The sequence below is a fragment of the Aulonocara sp. 'chitande type north' Nkhata Bay genome, linkage group LG18, assembly GCF_057382095.1.
Source record: "Aulonocara sp. 'chitande type north' Nkhata Bay isolate Kocher_YH1m ecotype deep benthic linkage group LG18, A_spYH_male_GT1.1, whole genome shotgun sequence".
Lineage (NCBI taxonomy): Eukaryota > Metazoa > Chordata > Actinopteri > Cichliformes > Cichlidae > Aulonocara > Aulonocara sp. 'chitande type north' Nkhata Bay.
The window spans coordinates 6,220,826-6,245,596 of NC_141361.1; the positions used below are offsets into that span (position 1 = coordinate 6,220,826).

Consider the following 24,771-nt stretch of genomic DNA (forward strand, 5'->3'; position numbering starts at 1 on the left):
TGCCTCAGACCAAAGCCATCTATATTATAATGATGTCGTTGAAAGAGAGGTCTAATTTCCTCTGTGAAATTAAAATATGTATGCAGAATGCGCTGTGTTGAACCAAATGGCTTCAGTTTAAAGTTTGATGACGGCAGCCAGAGTCGTGGTTATTTAAAGAAGCGTCTGAAATCGCTGCAAGAAAAGACAAAGCCACGGCCCAAGAGAGAGAAAACCCACACTTTACGACTCAGTTTAAAGAATTAAAATGAGGAGAAATAACCTCAGAGTTTGTTATGGATGTGTGATGGTGTGGACGTGCTGGGAGACCAGACAAACAAACACATAACTCTCTATAATGCTTTATTATCATTGGTTTGAAGGGAAACTCGATCACTCGCACTCCAGCTGCATCAACACAGATCTCGAGCGAAGGCTCTAAATTAATTAGCTCATAGATGTATTAGAACATTAAAAGTGTCTCCAAGTGCAACAATCGCCGCCCTGCATCAAAAATGGCTGCAGTGCAATTTACAAAAACTGCAGGGTGGCTCCGAAGCACACGGCCAGATGCTGAGGTTGTTTCAGCCTCCAGCAATGTTGAAAACCAGGAAAGATCGCTCATAGCACTGTGACGGTATCACACAATATCAAATCTTTTACTGTTCTGAAGCTATTTGTCCCACTGAAGGAATACAGACAATGTGCTTATTTAAGCCTAATGAAATCTCTTGTAGCAGATCAGCCCAACTTCACTAATCCTCCGAGCATCACTGGTATTTAGTTTTCTGGCTTCGTTTATGTCTGAAGTCATAGGAAAGATGTAGTTTTTAAGAAACTACTTACTACTTTAGTACTTGGGATCAAGCATTTACCCCTGGCACTAAGGGGTGGAGTGTCAGGCGTGATTTGTGACAGAAAGATAGCAGGAGGAGTGGAAGGGAAGGTTTACAACGTGGAGATGGTGGCGCTGACAAAAAGACAGGGGGCTGAGGTGGAGGTGCTCAGATTTTCATTGGGAGTGACAGCATCAGGAGCGAGTACATCGAGAGTACAGTTCAGGCGAAGCTGTGTGGAGACAAAGTGCCGAGGAGGATGGGGTATATTTGGGTATATTTGACAGAGGATGTTAAAGATGGAGCTGCCAGGCAGGAGGAAGGGAGGAAGACCAGAGAGGAGCTTCATGGATGTAGGACATACAGAGGGATGGTGTGTGCTAGACTCAGATGATCTGCTGTGGTGATCCCTAAAGGGAGCTAAGACTTGTTGAAGGTGTTGAATGAATGTGGAGGGTTTTTAACTCTCCTCAGCGTCTGTTTGCTTTCAGGAGTTGAAGACTGGAGATGGAATCAGTTCTGCTAGCAAAGACTAGATGGGTTGTAGATCTTCACTGGTGGGAGGCAGCAGTGCACTTCCAGAATGGAAGCTGGAAGTTACAAACTGGGTCCATTCCTTGGCGCTCCAGGCAAACAAACGCGAATGAGACATCCCTTCATGGCTCTCCAGACTCCATACTTACCCGTTTATACCAGGTGTGAGCAGGACCCAAGTTTCACACTGGACCATAATTGGCTGTCAGACTGTAGGAACTTTCCTCCTTCAGCAGACGGATTTGAAAACCGTCTTTTACTCATTTACATTTAGTTTGAACACTTTTCTGACGTCCTGACTTGTCACACTCTGCTGGGTATGACGAACAACATTAATGCCCATCCAGGCATGTCACTCCCAGGTCCCAGCTGCTGAATCTCCACCTCTCCTGGAGCCATCGTTAATGTCATTAGTGCCACCTTAGAGTTTCCTGCGTCATCTCAAAGTGACACCTGTCCATTTCCACTAGACAGGTGTCATTTTGAAGAGGCAGAGAAATATTTTTACCTGAAAATATAATTTAAGAAGTGCAGCACACTGACTGGACTGTCAAACTGTAAAAATAAATAAAACCAGAGAGTTATATTGCAATAAATTAACTGTTTATTTTTGCCTTTCTTTCTCAGCTAATCAACCCTGTAATCGGGGCAGAATCCACAACAGGGACGTATTGTGCTTCCAAGATGTCTGCTCAGTGCTACCAGAGGGCGGTGCAGCAGTTCAGCAGCGCTCTGCAGAGAGGTGGTCTGGGGACGTGGCTGAGGAAACCGCCAAAACTGGGTCACTTCACTGTCAGTGTGTCAAAAACTGAGCGTTAAATGGTGATTATGGAGGCTGCAGGTTTTCCTTTTGGCACCGCATCACGAAGAAGTTTTATTTTATTTATAATAAACTACAAAAGTAAAAGTGGCCTGAACAGAGCTGGGACAGACAAAGTTAAATAATTGCAGATTAATACAACGTAACAACACTGTTAGATAACAGACTAACAGTCTGAATGAACAATCTCCTCCTGTTTTGGTCCTGATGCGTTATAATTAATGCAGAGGGTCAAGAGGGCTTCATGAGGTCCCTAATGTGAATAGCAATTGTACTAATAGCACCTCTCAAATCTTTTGTACAAGTAAAGATAGGCCAGCATATCCTCACCTTCCAGAAGTGTCCTAATAAAGGTCTACAGCTCGTGTCAGTCCTTGTGAGAAATTAAAACAATAAATGTACTGTAACAAACTTTATCCCAACCTTAACCAACCAGCTGAGCCAGCGACACTGAAATTTTAGCCGTGAATCAGAAGCGAGTCCCAACATTGAGTTTGAAAGATTTCCCTCCTCACAAGTTTTGTGTTCTTGTTTATTCTGTTTAGAAATGTTGTGTTTGACGTCTTATTATCTTAATGTAGGCTGGAGAGAGTGCTGTAGGCTCAGGAGTGTGATGGCACACTGCCCCCTAGAGGTAGGTGGTGTGCTTTACAAACTGTAGAGTCGAGGTTTGATGAGCAAGAAAGTCCCGTTTTCTCCTTTTAATCTAACTTTAATTTACTTTAAAATAAGTCTCTGGAATATCTGTAATTAATGTGTTTCTATGTTAATTTATAGGAAAAACTACATTTTGTTGAATGTGACCTAAAAGAGAACTTCTTATGAAAGCCATCGGTGTTGGATACTATGAAGTTTCCATTATTAGACATGCAGATTGTCTTCTATATTAGTCAACTATTTTTATCACTGGAAATAAAATTATTTGTGTTAGTTTGTGTTGTTTTTATCTACAAATGCACAACAAATTTAAAATAAAAGCCTCCGTCCTAAAAATGTCCCAAGACATTAACACAATATACGCACACACAAATCAGACAGCAAATGTTCAAACAGCACAAATGTTTTATTTTTGTTTCACAAGCGACTGCTTGTTCCTCGTTGCACAGCTATAATCCACAAAACTCAGTAACATTTTCCTTTTTCTTTTTTTTTTTGGAGAACTGTGAGCTGTTGTGTTTTTGTTTTACATCGACCACACAAAACACAGTTTAAACACCGGGAGACCACAGTCTGACGAGGGTTCAGGATGGCAGCTTAATGACGGGCGATGCTCAGTGATCGGGTTTTTCTGATGGCGTGAAAGATGAAACTTAACGTTCGGTTAAAACTGGCGAGTCGTGAAGGTGGTAACAAAGTGGCTCAGTGTTGGTGGAAAGAGCAGTCGAGTGCAGTGAAAAAGTCAACAAGGAAACACACACACACACACACACAAATGTTCTGTCATTAAACCAGGGATGACGGCCGGAGGAACAGATTAGAGCCCCAACTTTAAAGATAATGACCACCTCTGCATATACATGCGAGATAAGAATACAACGCGTCGGTATTTACTACAGATTATTCATCTACTTCATGTAATCAGTCCATTTTCAGTCTCTTGTGTGGCGTCACTTTATCTTCAACATCAGAGCACAGCCCTGCACAACAGCCTGAGAGCGCTGCTCGTCATTTTCCGAATCAGTTTTCATTTTTTCCTGATACAATTTTGAGATTTCCTATCAACCTCCTACTCCTAGCACATTTATTTAGATTTCACTGATCTCTGAAGTTCTTTGTGTTCTCGTAAGTTAGCAAAAGCTCTGACAATAACAACATATACAGCTTAATACAAAATAAATATGAGTAATGCTGATACTGGAAGGAAATCCTGTCTGTGCAAACAATTCTAAAGAAACCACAAAAAAAATGTACAAAACAAAACCTCTGCCTGCGTCTTCCCTGGCATAAGTGACAAAATGAATTCTGTGAATGTGAATGAAAAAAATCACTATCAAGCAACAAAACTGACACACACACACAAAAGAAGATTGAAAAAATGGTCTCACGATGTCCAACCAAGCAGAAACAAACATGTTTGCAGCCTGATATTTAAAACTGTTCCAGCCTCTGTGGCAGGCTTCCCTAAACTTTAACTAACACTGAAGTTCAGACCTCTGTGCTTGTTTCACTTTATTCAGACTAATGATCCTTTCACACCTTCTATCATCAAACAGTTCTGCTGGAAAGTAAATATTCAGGGTTGCAAAAGGCGGCAGTAAAGCTCGACCATGTTTACCCACAAACAAACAAATAAAAAGGTATTTTGTTCCCACTGAAGAGATAAAATGTTAATCATATCAGTGTGCTTTCTACAAACCAGTGAACGCTCCACAATTATAAACATAAGTTTTACATGAATTGTGCTTGTTTACTGTGTCACTGCTGTAACTCACGAGTGGAACACACACACACACACACACACACACACACACACACACACACACACTACAGAGTCTCCCATTCCCTCAAATGCAGCTTTGGCTGAGTCTTTTAGTGGCAGTGGGAAAGCGAAGCCAGTAACAGTAAACACGTCGCAACAGTGCTCACTTGTTTTGAAGTACCATTAAAAAAATGTGACACACAAGAGAATCCCCACGATATCGTTTCAACACTATTCACTAAAGGGCACTGCGATAAACTACAAAAAGGTTTTACAATCATGTCAGGCATTGGTACAACAGCTGGACTGAGCAGACAAGGGAACATTTCAACAGATCGATCTCTACGTTTGACGACACTTCTTTGATGCTCATTTAAAGTGGATGTTTTTTTTCCTTTATCAGATGTCTGCACTGCAGAAAAAAAAAGTGCATGCCTGTTGGATTCCTGGATCTGGGATAAACACACAGGGAAAAAAACAAAAACAAACAAACATGAAATCTTCATTTCTATCTGAGCAAATCCTGATTTTGCTGTTTAACACCGACTGGCTCCAAACAAAAGTGAGTCTCTAATTAAAATTCTAGCGAGGAAAGGTTCGTCCTGAACATTGCAGCACAAACAGAGCTGCACAAACTGGAGTGAGACAAACCCCTGTGCTGCCAGCACGAGATATTACCCTTTTTCAAAACCACCATCCTGACCATTAAAGTCCTTCAGGTTATGTGCCACCATGTCAGCTGACCAACAGCCAAAAGTTACCAGAAAAACATTTATTTCCAACAGCAGCAGCAAAAAGAAAAACTGTAATAGATACTTTTTTTAAAAAGTGCATCACTTGTTTATGCTTGCTTTGACATAGCTGTGACATCATCACACCAAAAAAAACTTTCCACCACAGGACCAATCGGGAAGTTTTAGGGTGACGGTTTGCCAGTTTGTCAATGTGGGACTTGTTTCAGGGTCAAATACCAGCTACTACAGCTACTTAAATTTAGAGAATTCTTGAATGGGTTAAACTATGAAAAAGACTAGAAGAAGAACCAGCAAACTACTGGAAGCCAGGTGGAGAACAAGGAAACGGAGAAAAAAGATGAATAATGCAGGATGCCAAAGAGTCATTGCATGCTGACCCATGTTAGCCTTGGCAAAAACCAAACAGTGATGTGAAACAAACAAACAAAACAACAGTAGTACAAATGTCCTAAACATCGATAGGACCAACACATCAAAAGTGGCTCTGAAACACGAACAAGGCCAGTGGATGCTTTACTGCGTCATAGATCAGCGTAGTCTGGTAACACACCTGCACATGACTCACTGCTAGACTCAATGCTAGGTTTTGCAGTAGATGACAGCAACGAGCAGTCAGGGGTTATGTACTGAGGATTAATAATAAACCCAACATGGTTTAACTGAAGAGTCTACATTATTTAGCATGCAACGTTAGCTAGTAGCAAGTAGCTAACATTAATATCCATAAACAATAAGTAGCAACTTTTAGAGCTAAAAACTGAAGATGTGCTCAAAACTGCAGTTCCACTACTGTCCACTTGAGGCTGGCTCCAGAAGTGAGTGAATTCACAAAGAGCGCCGTGTTAAAATGCCCAACTTTACCGCATTAAAGAGCCTGTTTATAGCGAAAAACGCTTATAGCCTAGTAGATAGTTTCCTCCCCCATAACAACTCTACACAGGTTTTTTTTTTTTTCCTATATCCATCCATTTGCTTACTGTTAGCTTCAAAATTGGAGGTGTGGCGACTTTATCTGACAGGTATTGCAACACAGGTCACTGTATGGACATCGATACCATGTTGGTGCCTTTTGGATACCAACACGGTGGCTCCGAGCAACCGTCGCTAATACACTCATCTAAAACCAATGAGTGACATCACAGTGGCTACATGCATCTTTTATATACAGTCTATAGTTCAAACAGACAGTTGGTTATGTGGAGTAGTGTAATGTTTTGCTGCAGTACCAGTTACTCTTGTAAAATTGTTAGCTACTTGCTAAAGTTTCATGATAGCTCACCAACAAGCGGCCACTGGATGAACGTCGGCAGGCTCACATCGAGAACTCGCAGGAGTCATTTTACAGCCTGTATTGTAGCTTACTGGTCCTCAGTTACACTCTCATAACTATTGGTTTTCATTTATTATGCGAGTTACAGACAGAGCCAGGAGCCAAACAAAATGTTTGGAAACTTATTTCAGTTTCCAAGAAAAACGAAGAAAAAAAAAAAAAAGTCAAATATAATAGTGAATGCTGAAAACGAACGCTTTGTTAGATCCCAGTGCAGGACATGAGACTCAAGCGTTCCAGCAGTGAGGGCTTCCACTGCCACGTTGCACTATAACCTAGGAAATGTACGTGACGCAGAAAGTAAACAAGTTTCACAAATAAGTTTTCATTGATGTAACTCTTGCAGTGTATTAAACAGGGAAAACTAATGATATATAATGAGTGGATCCTTTAAAGCAGCAGACCGCTGTCTTTGTCCAGCATGAATCTGCTGTTAGTGGCACAGATTAGATTTAGAGTATTGCATTTTAAATCAGCATCAAGCAGAAACGTCAGCACGTCACAGATCTGATTTAGCATTAACAGAATGCGTTTTTGTTCGCGGCAAAGAAGAAGCTCGTGTGCTTTTTTCATTAGAGATGCACAGGATTTTTTTTTCTCTTTTCCAGATGTTAAATCACTTCCACGCAAAGACCACAAATGTGTTTTGTATATTTTGGCAGCGGTGATTTAGTGAGCGTGACAGATGGAGTAGACAGCAAGTGCAAGGCCTTTTTCTGCTTTACCCCAAACAAAGGAGGAGAACAGAGCTCAAAGGACATCGAGTACAAATACCGACCCCCCCGTGGGCTCAAAAGACGGCTGCTGGAAACGACAGGAATTTCATCCTGTACATTACAACATGAGACAACTTTTCATCGACACAAAGGTACGAGACAAGTTTTCTCCAGCCGCCTTTTAACCCCACTCAAAGGTTTCAGTGTTTGATATTCCAAACAGACTTTTGGTGGCATTTCCCTGTAAGGTGACAGTAGGAGGAGGTCATTTCTCCTGCAGCAGAGCAGGGATGTTTATGTTCCAGCCGATGGCTTGCCGATCAAAGCCACAGGTGAACAGGTTGCAGGTGGTGTTGTCTTCACACCAAGCGGAGCAGCAGACCATGCGCCGGTGACCCTAAATCATAAAACAGAAGACGCGGCAGCTGTGAGGGTGACATTTTTACTTTGATGTGGATCCTGAGCATCCTTGTTCTTAAGCAGTAAACAGAAAATTTCAAGAGGCTGCACTTTTCATTTTTATTTCTGTGGCTTAAATTCTTAGTGGAGGTTTAGTCTTTGTTTAAATGGTAAATCTCGCACTCACCTGTCTGTTGCTTCGTGGGAGTCGAGCCAGTCGCACCCCGGACATGTCAAACAGCCGGACCTGCCGATTGTCGTGAGGAAGAGCGATGATTTTCTGGTTCACCGACACGCTGATCCTGAAAGGAGTAAACAGGGAACACAGGGTCAGGCTTTATCTGCAGTATATGGTCTAATCAGAGCCAAATCACATTCATATTTGAAAGAGCAGGGACGCGTATGTTTGTGACATTTAAAACTGAGCCTTTTAAGCTCAATTCTGCTCCCTTATAAATACATTTGTAGATTTTTAGTAGACCTGCGTAGTCATTTTAATGTATTCCTTCCTATAATCGTTACTTTTTAATGACATAAATATAAACAGGTTTACACACCTGTTGACTGCAGAGTCTGTGCGGATGGTTGCTATGGGCGACCTCATGTTCTTCAGGTCCCACACTTTGACGGTTCGATCGTCGCTCCCAGACACCACGTTATCTCCCACTGTGAACACTGCTGACGTCACCGTGCTGCCACAGGACGAGAAAACAAGTCCAGTTTAGACTTCAGAAAACTTTCATTTCATCAGCTTCTTGTTCTGTTTCCTTTTAAAGCCGCTGTAACCGTTTCCATTACCTCCTAATTGCAGTTAGGAGGTAGGAACTGAAAACGTAATGTTTTATAGTGGATTTCTTTCAGATATCTATCATCAGTAAAGATAGTGGGTGAAGGGGCAGTGGTGGTATAAAGCCCTGTGCAAATATTAAATGATTTACTAGTCGTGCTTCACTCTGAAGTTGATAGATGGTCACTGTAAAGAACAAACTCTGATTACATAGATCTATCTTCCACCTAATCTTATATCCATCTGTGCTTTCCTTCACTCCCTTGGTAGTAGCTCCAATAAGCTGCTTTAAAGTTGAGAAGCAAACAGTAATTCCAGCCCCGCCCACTTTGCATTAGCATAACGTCACGTGTAACAGGTCGCTGAATTTTCTTCCACCCTCTCTGGTGACCATGTCAGTGTTAGTCTCTTGCTGTGTGCAAAGCTCATTTCACAGGTTTGTCACCAGCAAAGAAGAGCTTGTGCACAAATATGCCAGCAGCTGAAACCAAGCAGCACCAGCACTCAGGAATGAGAACTGACTATTAGTCCCCATAAAGTCCCTCATTAAAATATCCATCTTTACTGTGGCTTACAGCAACAGAAATGACCGTTAAAAATGGTACTGAAAAAGGTTTTTGTCTTTATAGCCAAACTCTCTATTCCTAATACAACACACACGTTAGGAAACATGTATGAAAGTTTACATTATTTGAGACATAGCTGTATGCATCTATACACCAATGCAAAATAACTGGGCTTCCACTCCACTGTGGTTAATTGTACTACAGCACTCTAAAGTGCTCTTTATGAACCACCTGCCATAAAGGCAACAGATAGAGATGGATGCATGGGTGTTCGGCTTACTCAGTGTGCCCCTGGAACACGTTGACAGAGTGGATGGACGGGTCTCTGAAGTCCCACAGCCTGAAGGTGGTGTCCCTGGACGAGGTGACTACCAGACGCTGGGTGGGGTGTGTGCAGCAGTGGGTCAGCTCCTGGTCGTGCCCTGAAGAGACAGCAGCACACAGTGAGGAGCATACACACCTCCTTTTTTCCCTTCATGTTTATCTTTCTTTTTAAAAGCTGCCATTCTTACACTGAGGAATGTTTTCCAGTGCAGCTACACTGCACCATCTCCCGTTTAATATCTTAATTTATTCCAATTTCACAGAGAGACCTTCATTCGGCTGAACACCGCCCAGTTCAAAACTGACTGCAGCACCTTTAATGACACACAATCCCTCCCAATTTCCTGGTTTTTGTTCATCAGTCAGACAGATACAAACTCCACTGTCTGACATGACATCAGTAGGCAAGTGTAAGCACGTCCATCACAGAGGCAATCAAAAACGTTAGGAAATATTGAATGTTATACTTTCTTGTCTGAAACTACACAAACGTGGGGCCTGATACTACATTTCTACACGCCTTAGAAACACCACAGGCCTCCTCTCAGGAGCAGAGGAGGCCTGTGGCGATTTAAACCGATTACATTCTCACTGCATTCCTCTTCTGCTTTGACGTAATTGGGAGAAGATTTACGATTCCCTGCTTTTCAAAAATGGCAGATTCCAAGTTGTACAGGTCATCTGTGTTTTAAATACAAACTGAAAGAATTAAGGGCAACACAATTACATCTCTGAGATAATAAACATCTACTTTAGGGAGATGACTAAATACATGCCAATGAAATAAGATCAGCACCATAAAAGGAAGCAGAATTTCATAACTGTAGTGCAGAACAGATGATTTGAAATGTTTAAACAGTTCATTTTCAACTAGAAAGGAGAACCACAGCTTTGCTCTAACTAACCAAATCTGACAATATAACCAAAAACACTTCACAGAAGTTGGGTCAACTCAACTCAACTAATAAAATGTCATCAAGTCAACTTCAGAGAGATTGAAAGGCATATTTTTCTCAGTGTGGGCTCCACATTTTTATAATAAACACAATATTTCATATTTCAATACTTTCGTCTTCCTACCAGTGAGTGAGTGGACCAGCTCTGACGTCTCCACATCGTACAGATTGGCGGCTCGGTCCCAGGAAGCCGTCACAACCTGTTTGCCCCCAACCAGCCAATCAGCAGCGATCACCACACCCTGATGGCTGCGGAGAGTTGTAGTCGCCACACGGATGGAAGGGCAGTCGTTCGGCCCCTCCGCCTCGCCGTCGGCCTCATCTTTGTCTGAGAAGTCCACGTCGTCTTCACAGGGTGTCTGCTGCTGATGTAGGAGGGAGAGGAAGAGGCGTTGACGACAGGAACACTAACAAGTTTTAAAATATTAAGGGGGAAAGCTTACGCTGATATCAGCAACAGGCTGTGGAGTCGGCAGCTGCACCATGTATCTCCAGATGTGAGCTGTCTGATCTCCAGATGCTGTGGAGGAGGCAGAGATAAAGGGGTAAAACAGCTGCTGAGAGTCAAGGAAAAACTAATAAAAAGAAATAATGCTCCATTTGTGTCCATGTTTTACTTTATGGTTAAAACCAGCAGTAAAAAGACAACAGCACTTATTCGTTGACACTTTCAGTCCTTCTGCAGAAGCCTTCTCGTGTCTGGGTTATGGTTTCTCAGATGTATGGAAACAATATTTCACTTCAGTTTTATTTTTCCAGCTGCTGCAATAAGTACACGCAACACAGATTTGGCTGCTTCAGCTTTAACTCTTAGTTATGTTGATACTGTCGATGGTTACCTGTTAGAGCCATCTGTTCAGTGGGGTGGAACTTGATGGAGTTCACTGTGGAGACACAGATATGCACTCTGTCACATGACAAACACCACTGAGGCATAGTATACCAAGTAATGTTTTTCTGACTGCCAGTTTTATGATGGCTGTTTAATCACTGTGCAATAACAATTTTAGCAGGTCACAATGCTGCAGGATCTACTCCTTAAACAGAAGAGATTATCACGTGCTGGTTCAGCAATTCCAGGGTTGGACATTTCTAACTCTACCTGATCCTTGATGACCCATATATTTGAGGAGGCACTTTCCCGTCTCAATGCTCCACAGCATAGCAGAGTGGTCTGTTGGAAAGCACACAGGACAGTCTGAGTTTTTATTTATTAACAATTGTCCATCACGCTTTAGTTTAGGTCTCAGCTTGGAAAGGAAAAAAAAGATCTTAAACATGTTTAAATATGTTGACATTGTAAACAACAGAAGGAAAGATAAAGACACATGAACCTCTGAGTTTGAAGACAGAAGATGAAGCTAGAGACAAAACCACCGCCACAGAAATGAAGAAAAAATAAGACTGTATGACGTAAATAAAGTACGAGAGCATAAAAGAAAATACCTGCAGACGCTGTCCCGAGCACCACAGGTTGGGTCCTGGTGACGCTGAGGTCCCAGATGCCGTCCCTGTGACCCACATACTCTTTGACCAGCTGGCACACCGCTCTGGACGTGGTCGCTTTGAAACTGGACACAATCTGATGGTAACATCAAGCCAATGTTAACACTGACCAGGAAATCCCAGATAATCCCAGACGTGTCCCTAACAGGATTCCTACACACCTCACCTTCTCAAACCCCCCCCCCCCCCCAACCCAAACATTCCAGGATCCATAATGTCACTAGAGGTGACTGAGGGGTCTTACATAAAAATATGTAAGAAATGTCTTTAAGTCTTTTCCGAATTGGTCAAATCTTTCAACACACCCAGTGTGAGGCCCCAGACAAATGTAAAACTAACAATGGAAATAATAAAAACTAAACAATCAACTGAACTGAAATGTGTAAACTCGCTCTGGAAACTAACTGAAACTAAATTAAAAACTAAATAAATAACTGATAATTCTGTTATTACAAACCAAATCCCTGACCCCACTGTCTCTCCTGACACTTGTCATCTTTCTCTGGGCCCCTCTTTGGCATTTTGGTTTGTTTGTTTTTTATTCTTTAAAGGGGATAAAAGTTTTAAGATGTTACTAAATCTAAAGTTCAATTTGATCACAGATTTTATTGTTAAGCCATCAGTTTCTCGAGCTGTGTAGGAACCCTGGTCTGATGGAGGGAGGGAGGAAGCAGGTCAGCAGGACTGAGGATCACTGAGGAGCTGCTCAGCAGGGTCCTTATAGTATGCCAGTGCTAATTAGCTTTGGTGAACAGCAGTGTTATTCACTGGGTTCAAGAGCTTTTACCAAAATATCTTTGTTCCTGTTTCTTTTAAAGCTCCTGAAGTATCAGACTGGCAATCGCACACTCAGACGAGCTTTAAAACAAACTACCAGACAAACCCAGATGAAAGCATTCGCATTATTCATACGGTATCAGTACTGCGGATCACTAAAACTAAAAAAGAGGGAGGAAAAAAGAAAACAAAGCGGCCAAAGTTATGGTTAGACACGAAACCGAGGAGTAGTTTTTGTCATCTGTATCAAGATTTTGTTGAGACGTTTACATTAAAGATGGGGATGATACAAACAGGACTTCTGGTTCGTTTTGGGCACAGACCACTAAATAAGTTCCAACTGAAACAAAGTAGGAGAACATCAAGACAGAAATCAATCATCTGATACACGAATCAAGAGAAACATTAAACAAAATCTGAAGGATTGAAGACAACAAATGATAGTCAAACGGATGACAGGGTGTGAACCAGCGGTTGTGATTGTTAGCAAGCAGAGCAGTACGTTCTCGTGTACAAAAATAAATAAATAATATGAAGCAAGTAATTTCTTATGTCTTCTGTTATAACACTGGGAATGATATTAATCCATAACTTGTGCACCTGTAACATCAACGCACCATGTTACATTTAAAAAAGCAGCAACAGGGACGTTTGGGGAGGTTTAAGGAAATGCGAAGCGCTGCAGAAGAATTATGGAGCAGTGACTCTCTGCAGTTTGTAGTGTCAGAGTGCAGGCTGCCACAGCCACAGTGAGATTTTGCTTTTCTTAGTAAAATAATCAGTTAAAAGTGTGAATTATTTATTTAATATATCACTCCACGGTATGAATAACAGCTGGTCTTCTGTTCGGGGTCCCCCACTCGGCTGCTGGTTTCAGGCTGCTCTGCATAAGTATCATTCTGGCCACCAAAGTCCTCAAACTCACAAAGAGAGCAAACATCAACTTTCTGATGAAGGATCATCAGCAGTGATGAGAGCTGGACATGCAGCTACAGCTGAGCAGTTTTCAACAGAAGAGTCCCCATTTTCTATGTATTAGAAAATAGTATTTTCTAATACATAGTATTTTGACTACTCCCACTTGGGGATCTTAAATTAAATAAATAAATAAAACAGCTATGGTAAGGCTTTTGAGTTTTAGAGTCCCATGACCTAAAAACTGTGATCATACCTCATGTTTTTACCAGGAAAATGAGTCATTCTGTCTGGGTTGTTACTTTAATTGAGGAAGTTCAAGTAACTCGGGATTCCTACGGCCAAGTTTTAAAACAAATATGAAGATATGTTTGGGTTTTCTGTCATTTTAAGTCACCCAAATATTTAAAGTCACCATTAATACTGACAGTTAAAAAGTAATCCAAGTAAAAACTAAACGTTTTTGTTTAAAAAAGCAAAATCTGTTATAGGCAAAGACTTTTGAGCAGGCCACACACGTGACTCTGCCAGCAATGATCTACAGCAGCCAGGAAATGCTCCTCAAAAAGCATTTTGAAGCTGGTCCGTGTTAAAGATGCCTCCACAGTGTACCATTATGTGAATGCCGACGGTAGCGGCATAAAACGAAATAAAAAGGTGCAACTGAAAAGGCCCGTTAGGGAGATGATAAAGAGCTGGTTTATCTCACGCAGGTAATGAGAGAAAAGCTCAAAAGCCTACATTTGGATGACCAAGTCTCTTGGGGAGGGAGGTTCGCCCCCCTGGCTGGGCTGTTCATGCATATTGGCACACAAGGGGAAGAAATCAACAAGTTACCCATGAGTCTCCACCCCACAACTCCCAGCTGGTTACGCTGAAGTTGCGGGATCCACCTACTCTGGCATGGCAAGAATTTGAACGCGGCTACAAGCAAAAAAGTGAAAAAAGAAAGCAAAGCAATTCTTTTCTTTAACATTCAAAAGTCATGTGAGCTCACACGGACAAAGCGGAAACAGGCGCTAAATAAACCTCCTCAAATTTTTGTCTTTACTGACTGCAAAACAAGTGACACTGAACATTTTTACTGCGTTGTTTTCTTTATATAATTGAGATGGACAAAATAATATTAAAAATAGACTAAGGGTGCTCTTCATGATGCCAACGAGCTTCGTCTCTCCTCCCATGGCTCAGAAATGATGCATTTATACTGAAGTCTTGTTTTTTTGTTTGTTTGTTTTTTAAATTGAGGTGACGTATACGAGCTGCACCTCTACACGGCACAGTTTACTCTCACTGTGCTTCCTTTGTTGTGCTGTGAGTAAGAATCAACAGATAATAGAACATGGTAAATGTATGATATGAATAATGTGCCATCACACATAATGTGTGATAAACCTGAAATAAAGAAATAATTTTATGGCAAAATGTTGAATCATCACACAAAGTAGTTGTTTATTTTACCACTGACACGCTTACACAGCCACACCGTTTATTACCCTTCAGGTTATAATAATGAAGGTAAATAAACAGCCGAGAACTTATAAGAAGAAGACACTTGTACATAAATTGGAAGGTTTAAAAGGAATATTCAATATAGATTAAAACAAACAGTATTACTACTGCTAATAATAATAATCAGCTATTTTTGTCAGTTCAAGTATTTAATAAGTAACTACCTTTTATCTGAGTTCTGGGGTCATTTATATCAATTATTTTGAGCTCATTTAAGGAAGAGCCACAGTTGGAGGAAATGAGGAAACACGTTAGTATAATGAAAAGCACCCAAAGGCTCACAAAAACTGAACTTCAGATCTTTTGTGAAGGAAGGATTTACAGAAACTCTGTTTAATAAGCAATAATTACAGAAAATTTCCAAAACCTTACAAACTGGTAACTTATAATATCAGATACATAAAACAATTTAATTTACAAACATTTTCGATTTACCTTGCTCGTTGAGGCCTTGTAGGTCGTCTTCAGCTTTTGAGAGAGCTGGCTGGTGCTGTGGCTCGCTGTGAATTTCATACAAAAACAAAAAGAAGTCAGAGAAGTCAAAGGTCAGAGGATTAAAACAATCAAAAAAAAAGATGAGTAATATATCTATGCTACCTATAACATAACTGTACATGAATCTCACCTTTTGTTTTAAGTGCTCCTTTTGCTAAATCCGCCCCTTCAAATGTTTGTCCCTCTGCAGCCAAGCGATCATTCAGTGTTTCAATCTCTCTGCGTACTGAAAGTCAAACATGTCGCGCATTAAAAGACATCTGAATGTGTCGTTTTATTCACCACAGCAGGGTTAGCAAGTTACTCTCCATTGCTGAGTAGCAGCTTTCTGCTTACTTGGCCACAGAAACTGATAAATTCATTTTATTTTGTAGGAATTTATCATTTTTTTTCATGCATCTCAATAAAAAAAAAAGTTAAATGCATTGAATAAAATTAAGAAATGCAAACTGCTTTCGTTTTTGTGTTGGGTCTCTTGCTGCACAGTGAATTATTACAAAAGCTAGAGCAATCACTTCTGCTTTCATGGGAACTTACATTCGAGGTTTTCTATGTAGAGGTTTTCAAACTCCCTCTCGATCTGACTGAACAGGTCCAGCAGATTGCTCCTCAGAGACAGAGGCAGCTTGGAGTCCTGGAGAGGGTGGAAAAAAGGAGAGCATTAAAAAAACGTGGAAATATGAGGGATTATCCAAAGAAGCTGTTCTGGTCACTTGGCCACCTTACTGACGTGCCTCTGCCCACTTATTTTGAAGGATTAACTAAATTATATCTAACTTAATTTCACTGACTAGGGCAAACAAACTGCTTCCTCTGGATGTTTTCAGTGGGAGGAAGATTTCATTACCCTGAATAGAATCGACTTTGTGCCATTTTCTAACCTGGATCATTGAGCATGCATCAGGACTGACTGTGAAACATGACAAAAAATGCTTCAGACATTTGCTGGCGCTGCCCAAAAATAAGGCATTACAAAGACGTTTTCCCTAGGAAGGTAAACTTCTACCATCCTGTTGCAGAGTTCTCCCATAGATTTCAATCCATTCTCTGAGCACGAAAACAACATTACAGAGTGAGAAAGCCTGCAGAACAAGCAGGCTATATATCTGGTACCAACAGCACAAATTTACTGCAACAAAGCACAGGAACAGCCTCTTATCACACCATAAACCTGGAGGAAGGAAATAATCGTGAACTCAGGCTCGGGCAGGAAAGAAGGAAAGAATTAGTAAAATCATCCATAAAAGTGAAAGAAACAGTGAGATGGTTACAGAGCACTGGGGAGGTCTTGGTGCCTTACAGGTCTGAATGTGTTTTTATAGGGCAAACAAACAGGCTTTGACAAATGTATACCATTCTGCAAGACTACTGCTGCTATAAAAGGAAACTCTGGACAGAATTTCTCTTTATCCCATTTTACAATGTGCTTTAAACTTCCTTAAATAATCTATAATGTGTTGTAATGGACTGATATACAAATAAAAATAAATACACAATATCTGACTTTTTTTTAAAGAATGTCATGGGTTAAACTGATATTTAGACGATTTTAAAAAATGTCCATCAATGGGACATTAATCACTGCAGTTTAGGTTAAGAGTCATTTGATAACTGTAGCTTTCAAGTTTCTTTAAATTACATGAAAAGCACAAAAGATTTAACAGAAAAAACCCAAAAGACACAAAAAGAAAAAAAGAAAAAAAAAAGGTAAGCGTGCACAAATTCAGACATTTTTTAGAGGTTATTCCCAAAGGCAACATAATGTGATGGGAAAGTCTGCACAGTAACTGCCTCTGATTAAAAAATAAATAAATAAATCCATCCTCCCTCTTCACCCCTTATCCAGCTCAGAGGTCAGGTCACCAAGCAAGACCAACACAGAGGCAGACAACTGTTCATGCTTTAGAAGCTCTAATAAACTAAACTCGACAATAAGTAAAAAACAAATACCCAAGGACAAAAACTATGATGAAATATATGACACCTGAGGGTGTGCTCACGTCAGGCATTCCACACTGCGCCTGAGCATGCCTGCAAAAACAGCATAGTTGGACACATGTAGCATGACTGGTGATGAACTCTACCCTAACGACAGCCAGCACATGTACAGAGAGGGCAAAAGTCATCACCTCCAAAGATGATGACCACAAAAATGTATAAAAAGATTAACCTTGTCATAGTCTGTAGGAGCACTTTACAAGAGAAGAGTATGTGAGAGGAGAGGGTACATCCTCAAACAACTGTTAAAAAAGTCATTTAAATTAGTCAATCTTTTAAAACTACTTCTGCTTAAAATATCCATGTCAAGTTTTAATTATATTTTCATTGTTTTAACCCTTTAAATCCCAGTTTTATTACATGAGCGCCCTGTTTTTTTAGCCCCAAAAAACAAAAAAACTAAATATTTTCCAAAAAAAACATTTGAAGTAATATTTGTTTGTTATTATAATTAGGCCTTTAGATGGACTAAAGATTGGCACCAACAGTCATTTCGAGCGCCTTTTATTTTTTTTCCAGGAGCGCATTTCATAAAATGCACACTATCGACCACGCCCAAAAAGTGCTATAAAAAATTTATATATTAATATTTTATTCCACTTTAAATTAGCCAATCTTTTAGACCTACTTCTCCTTGAAATATTCATGTCAAGTTTTAAAATAATAAAAAACAAACAAACATAAAAAGCACTGACAAAATGTCCAGTGCTTTAAAAATCAAGTGTTATAAGTCAGATTTGAATCCACCTGAGAAGGCTTTTTCACAGCGAGTAAACAGTTTTGTGTCGCTTTCCGTCTGTAGTTGAGTCAGCAGCTTCGACACAAGCACGGAGTGGAAGAGATCTCCAAGCTTTGGCCAGTCACGATGAAACGGGTCAGTGTGTGGAGCTCTCTTCGTTGTGTACTCTGCACAAAGCATGCCTTCTTTCTTTGACTGCCTTTGTGCTCGCAGCTACTTACATAGAAATCGGTCGTGGGTCAGCATTCAAAGGCTAAAGGGTTTGTGCTACATTTGAGATAATGACGTGAAAAAAAAAAAAAAGAGGGCTGACTACGACACAATGCTGCATGATGATACATGTACTGCTGCGTGAAGCCACAAGTCTACAGACTAGAGCACACTGAGGTATGAGATCTCAAAGTCCAAAACGACTGAAAATCTTTGCCTAAAATGAATCAAATGAGGGCAAAATGCAAAACAATCTTATGTTTTTAATTAGTCTTATGCTCAAAAGACAAATTCCTTTATATTAATCCTTATTACCGGTGTGGAGAACATTTTACGCACATGTGAGAAGTCAGAATATGTTAACATATATGAGCCTTGATCCCACAGGATTCAACATAACCAGCGGGTCCAATGTTGGGTAAATACACTGGCCAGGTGCTGGAGAGTGACATGTTTCCAACAGACAAGTTCAGCCAGGAACCGACTGAAATGAAACATAACTAATGACTATTATTTTTCTGTTTTCACATGAGTAAACAGATGTTCAAATAAAAGCTTTACATTTGGTGAATTTCCTGTAACCTTTGTTGCAAGTTGACAGCGATACCTACAAATGCAGGGAGAGTCTAAAGAGGCATGATACAGATTTTGAATACAACCAAAATCCACTGATACATTAGGCTATTTCCTTACAGACTCAGGATTAGTATATAAAGAAGGTGATGTAAGATTCAAACACCTGCTGATTCTTCACATCAGTAGAAACATATGCAAGATTGAAGTCACATCCTTCATGTGCATCATTATTTACATAGAGCAGCACTATTGTGATTTGCATAAGAACAACTTTTCCACCTCAAGTTCACAGAGCTGAAAACATCCCATCTTCTCTCAAAGACATACTAAACAGGTCACAAACACTGATTTATTTGTAACTGCAAAATGTAGATATTATTTAAATAAACACAAAAGAAAACATCCTGTAATCTAGAAATAGTCACATTTTTTAAGGAGACTAGAAGTGCAGCAACGACCACACCTCACCTCCACCTATTACTAATCAAGCCTAAACTACACCAAACGTATACAACTAATGCTAAAGCTCTACAAACTATGAGGGAAGTTACACTATTATCTGAAACACAGAGGGCGAAACACCTGAAACTTACCTCCATTCTCATGAAGGATTCCAGATTATCAGAGGACTGAGACCAAAAGGGACCAGAGTGAGAAAACAAAAAGTCATGAGGAAGGGATTACACCACGTCTGGTTAGAAACAGGCGCTTTCAGCAGGTTTAAATCTGCAACAGATTTAAACCTCTTTTCACTGCATGATCACAAGTTCAGCTTCCACATTCAGGGAGTTTTAGATTTGCAATTTAAGAAATTTGCACAATTTCTTCTTCTTAAGGTTATGAACCTTTCTTGCAGCAGGAAAAGCACGGATGCTGCTGACAACATTATCAATGTTACCGCTACGCTCAGGTGTCTCAGTAAACTAGAGCTGCTGAATGGTGGTAAAGTGATAAAGACCTCCATCTGTGCTTTTCCTACTGTGACATGTGAAAAGGACCAACATACAAACGCAAAAATAAAACAATAAATTACCTTAAATCAAGAAACAAACGCACATTGATTTTGATCCGAACAAACGATCCTGTATCTGAAGGTGCTGGACAGTATGTTAAAGCCAAATGCTAAAATGCCCCCTGGCAAATAAATGACATGCACTGATCCTTTAAGAAACTGCAATAAAAAGGTGCTTCAGTGATTTTTGTAAGTGGCTAGATTACAGGTACACCAGGCAGGTGAGACAAGCCAGTGAACTGTGTTTCAGTTCAACAGGCTTTAACTCTCCCTGCTCTACATGTGCACCTCTAACTGAAGACAAGTCTTAATTCAGAGGCTCCTAATCCTTTCCCTCTCCCTTTTTTTCTTGATTTACTCTCGATTCAGATAATTACCTCCAGGTAAGCTGTGTTTACCCTGCATCCTACGAGTATTTCAGCTCCTTATTGGCAGGCCACAGAGAAAGCGAGCAGGGTTTTTAACACCTGAGAAACAGGAACAAACACCACTGAGCTGAACGATCCACCCGAGCGAAGTTCAAATGGCTCAGCCTGTTCTAAATCCATCTGTTTATCCACTAAATGAAAACAATCTTACAGCACTCATCCAGTAATTGTGGCAAGCCAGCAACAATATAAACCATCATGTGTCCTCTAAACGGTTGTATTAAAAGCTAATTGGCTTAGGCTTACAACCAAAGTGCTTACGGGTGCTCACAGAAACAGCAGGACAGCAGCAGGCTAATGCTGAAAGACAGCAGAGGAGTGCCGTTTCCAGAGGAGTAGCTGGAAATACAAGGCAGTTTTCATCCGTTCTCAGGGTACAATTTAAGGAATCATCACCTGTCCCTCCAGCATGTCTCTCTGCAGGCCGGAGCGGTCCTGCTCAGTGCTGTTGGTCCTGCGGATGGACAGGCTGTGGGACTTCCTCTTCTGCTTGGCCTGGCGGGCAGCAGCGCTACTCCCGCTCTCCACTGGCATCCCTCCGTTCAAACTTGATGCAACCACAGACTGAAAGTATAAAATCACAAAAGAGAGGCTGACCAAAGGGCGAAGAGAACAGATCCAGTCTTCTTCACTCACTGCAAAGCATCAAGACGAAATCCTAACCACTGCCAAGTACTGCACTTGGCAGCTTCCACGTGTGAATGTGTGAAATGACAAAGTGAATGAGTGTGAAACAGAGTGTTGCTCAGCGAGCACGCTTAATAAATCCCACTGGGATAGAAACTGAGAAGCTAACAACCACATCACAACCTTTTCTTTCAGCTCCAGAAACTGAAAACTGTCTGTGTTCAATATTTTGTTAGAAGAAGCTGAAATGTTCCAGTGAGAGACGAGCAATATTTGGAAGAAAAAAAAAAGATTATGGTTTCACAACAGCCAAAAGCTCATTCAATAATTAGACATGTAGATTTGCTACATTCACTAATAGAAATGTTCTCACTTTATGCAAGAAACGGCTGCACATGCAATATATGAAAAAAAAAAAAAACCTCTGAAATATTCAGTCTTTTTAACTTCATTCTGGAAACAAATAATACATTTGTAAAATGGATGAAGCAACAGGCAGAGAGGTTTTTGGAGAAACAAAATAATTGTTTCCAGATTACAAAGATATATTACTGTAATAAAATCCTGTCTCAGGTAACATTAACCCTTCGGTTATTTATTACAACATTAATCTTCATGACAAAATACAGAGAAAATTACATTGGATTGGACCTTTTGGCAGGCCTGCTCTGGCCCGGATTGTTCAAACCAATCTGCATAGTGCCACACCCACTTTTCTCTACCCAAGGAAACCAGTTTACCTGTAAGCTTACCAGAAAGGAAGCAGTTAAAGTTTTATTTTAAAAAAGAAAACAGAAGGTCTACAATATTAAATCTAAAAAAGCATCAGAATTTCCAACAGAGGAAACTGAAATAACAGCACCAGAGAAGGACGCCAGAGACGGCAGAACACTCAAAAGTGTTTTCTCTGGAGTGACAACAGTTTAAATGTTTTAAATAGGGTTACTTATGGCTCTGAGATGCAATTACATGAAATCTGCAAGTAAAAAAAAGAAAAAGAAAAAGAAAAGGTCTCATGTCAAATTTAGTGTAATAAATAGAAGAATGGACAAAAGAGGAAAAGAAGGACGAGGAGTTGTTGATCTGTGAGCCCAGGCCTCAGGTACAAACCTCTGAAGTACATAAAGTTGAGTCAAAATGTCAAACATTTTAATTTGCATTATAAGAGAACTTCAGTAAAGTTAACTTTATACCTACTCCAAGCATAATTATCTGTGGCTACAATAAAGTACTTAACGAAAGAAAACAGAGTCACTGATGAACTGCAAAGTCCTTAACCCAACACTGGATTAATTATGATCCTGTCATTTGAGCAATTTTAACCCAATATTAATTTTTCTTTTAATATCACCGTTAATGCCAATACCAGTTTATCATGGCACAAGTGGCCAGAAAATCAGTGTTTTTAGATGATTTTATACTTGGGCATTTTTTTAAAAACACATATTTTACCCAAGGAACATAACTTTATGGAGTTGACATCCACCCACTCATGTCTCCTTATGAGGGTGGGCCAGGTCAGTCATTTTAAGGGCTGTAACTAAAATGAATGCAACATTTTTCATGACTTCATTAAATGTTCTAAAGATACAGGAGAGAGAAGAAGAAAAAAAAATCAGGTGGGCAGCACTCACTGACTCGTTCTTGTCATTTCATAAATCAGTGAGAGAGAGCAGAATATTTTCCTCTTTGAATTGTTCAGGTTGGCGTTTAACTTGTTTATCATGAATCATAACTACAAAACAAAATCCCACACCATGATAGAAGCGGATGATCAACATCCTGCCCACTCCTACATGTTATGCAGCTGAATAATTTCTAAGATGTTAAAAGAAAGCCTGCTGATCATACATTCATCAGGACCCATCACTTGAGATGTATGTATTTTAAAATAATCTAAATATTACGAATGACAAGTTACTTACCCCATCTGACTTACACAAAAAGCCTATGTGTGTGTTTTGCTCCAGGAACATTTCTGAGGTTTGAGTAATGTTTACACTTCACTGCTTACTGCCAGAAACAGATTATCAGAAGTCGGCTGAGGTGATAAGAACGCCAGGTTGCGTTGGATGACTTTACCCTTTCTACCGAGAAAAGAGGTCTGGCCCCTGTGTGCCAACCAACAGTCATCGTCGACCTCTTAATTTTATTTTTTTCGGTTTTAAGTTTTGTTGGATTTAAGAACCAAAACTACTCAGTTATATTTAACCAACAAAACAGTTGGATTAGGTTCAGGAAAGGACAGTAATTTAGGTTCAACTACACAGAGAAACACGAAAGGAAGATTAATTTTTGGATGTTCAAATCAGTCTTCACACACATCTGAGCCTGGTGTGTGTTACATTTGTCCTTGAGTTGACACAAAGGTGTCTGGATACTAAAACATGCAAATAAGATGCGTTTTTAAATCACCAGTCAGGCTGAAACTATCACAGACATCAGAGAGTCGTCTATCCGTTACTGCCCGTTTCTGAGGAATAAAACCAGCCTTGTTTAGCTGTCTGGTGCCTAGTTCCTCCTGCTGACTGTCACTGGTGTAAGCGCAAAGAAAACAGCGCTAAGGTCACATTATCTTGCATTACATTTGGATAAAATGTTTTTTATTTAAAAAAAATAGCATTTAAGGTTTTAAAAAGAACGAAAATACCTGGGGGAAAAAGTGGACCTTAACATTAGCAGTTCTAGACAATTTAAAGCGGCGATGCCCAGCTTAGCCAAGCTAACGTTTCCCCGATTAGCTGGTGCTGCCAGGCATGCTAACGGGCTAACGGTGAAAATAACCTGCTCAAACATGGAGGCCAACTCACCAGAAAGTCTACAAATACTCGTTTTTATTTCGGGAGTGGATGGGAACTGATGTCGTCGCTAACATTTTCTTCAAGGTCTGAGAATGCTGCGCAGGTTTTGTCCAAAATCCGCGTTGACAGCAGACGGGTACCGTTACGCGAGAAAAGATAACGAAGCCAATTCCGGTCCGAGGTTTTTTCGCAATAAAAGCCTACGCCGGTCACAGCAAAACTCCATCCAGACTTTGTTAGTTTCTTGTTTTCTTGATTGTCGCCACATAAAAACAAACTAGTCTAAATTTATGGAGCTTTTACAAATAAATTACATGTTTTTGTAAATTTGGCTTCATGAAAATTAAATTAGGGAATGAAGCCATTTCAGAGATATAATAAAAGCACTAAAAGCGGTTTTAATCATGCTGGTGTAAATGCTTTCTAATAATGGACATAATGAACAGGGTCTAGGAAAAGGTCCAAGCTCTAAAACCAGGTCTTAAAAATCCCAGAAAACACACATCCGTAAAATGACAAAAAAACAAACAAACAAACAAACAAAAACGTGACAGTAATCGACCCCAAATAGACATAATGGTGGTAAAAAGAGATGACAAATAATCACAGCATAGCACAAAGACATGAACAGCTATCACAAGGAGACACAAAACGACCCCAGAGAGAGAATGGGGTAAAAAGAGATGCAAAATGAGCTAAAACTGTAAAATAAAAAAAATCTAAATGTAACACAAAACAGTATCAAAAAACAACC

The 24,771-nt window shown here is 40.2% G+C and overlaps 2 protein-coding genes across 8 annotated transcripts in view; one reads left to right on the plus strand and one right to left on the minus strand.

The window, feature by feature from the left end:
- LOC147307848 (inactive double-stranded RNA-specific editase B2-like) overlaps window positions 1-3,598 on the plus strand; it is a 37,428-nt gene extending 33,830 nt beyond the window's left edge. The window contains exon 10 of the mRNA XM_086272815.1: window positions 1,977-3,598. Within this exon, the coding sequence (XP_086128941.1) occupies window positions 1,977-2,168 (192 nt within the window). The 3' untranslated portion in view covers window positions 2,169-3,598. The remainder of the gene's footprint in view (window positions 1-1,976) is intronic.
- Window positions 3,214-24,199, minus strand: LOC147307852 (WD repeat-containing protein 37). Of its 7 annotated transcripts, none has more exons than XM_086272818.1 (16): window positions 24,027-24,199; window positions 20,986-21,153; window positions 19,743-19,778; window positions 16,164-16,260; window positions 15,757-15,852; window positions 15,567-15,631; window positions 14,457-14,543; window positions 11,868-12,003; window positions 11,524-11,595; window positions 11,261-11,305; window positions 10,865-10,941; window positions 10,546-10,783; window positions 9,422-9,563; window positions 8,346-8,480; window positions 7,976-8,090; window positions 3,214-7,786 (listed from the first exon to the last, which is right to left on the minus strand). In XM_086272818.1, the coding sequence occupies exons 2-16, from the start codon at window positions 21,121-21,123 to the stop codon at window positions 7,655-7,657; spliced, it is 1,611 nt and encodes a 536-aa protein (XP_086128944.1). In that variant the 5' UTR covers window positions 21,124-21,153; window positions 24,027-24,199; the 3' UTR covers window positions 3,214-7,654. The 7 variants fall into 7 exon arrangements, with proteins under 7 accessions (XP_086128944.1, XP_086128943.1, XP_086128945.1 ...); XM_086272817.1 differs by having other exon boundaries at window positions 10,546-10,786; XM_086272819.1 differs by lacking the exon at window positions 19,743-19,778 and having other exon boundaries at window positions 10,546-10,786.
- Between the last annotated feature and the right edge of the window lie 572 nt (window positions 24,200-24,771).

What these genes read in the sequence shown, in the direction of transcription:
- LOC147307852 (XM_086272817.1), bottom strand. Translation starts at nt 21,123, where the DNA reads ATGCCAGTGGAGAGCGGGAGTAGCGCTGCTGCCCGCCAGGCCAAGCAG. An exon ending in AGGAGCACTTAAAACAAAAG is followed by an intron (nt 15,632 to 15,756) that starts GTGAGATTCATG and finishes TGAAATTCACAG; the next exon opens with CGAGCCACAGCACCAGCCAG. An exon ending in TCCCACGAAGCAACAGACAG is followed by an intron (nt 7,787 to 7,975) that starts GTGAGTGCGAGA and finishes TTTATGATTTAG; the next exon opens with GGTCACCGGCGCATGGTCTG.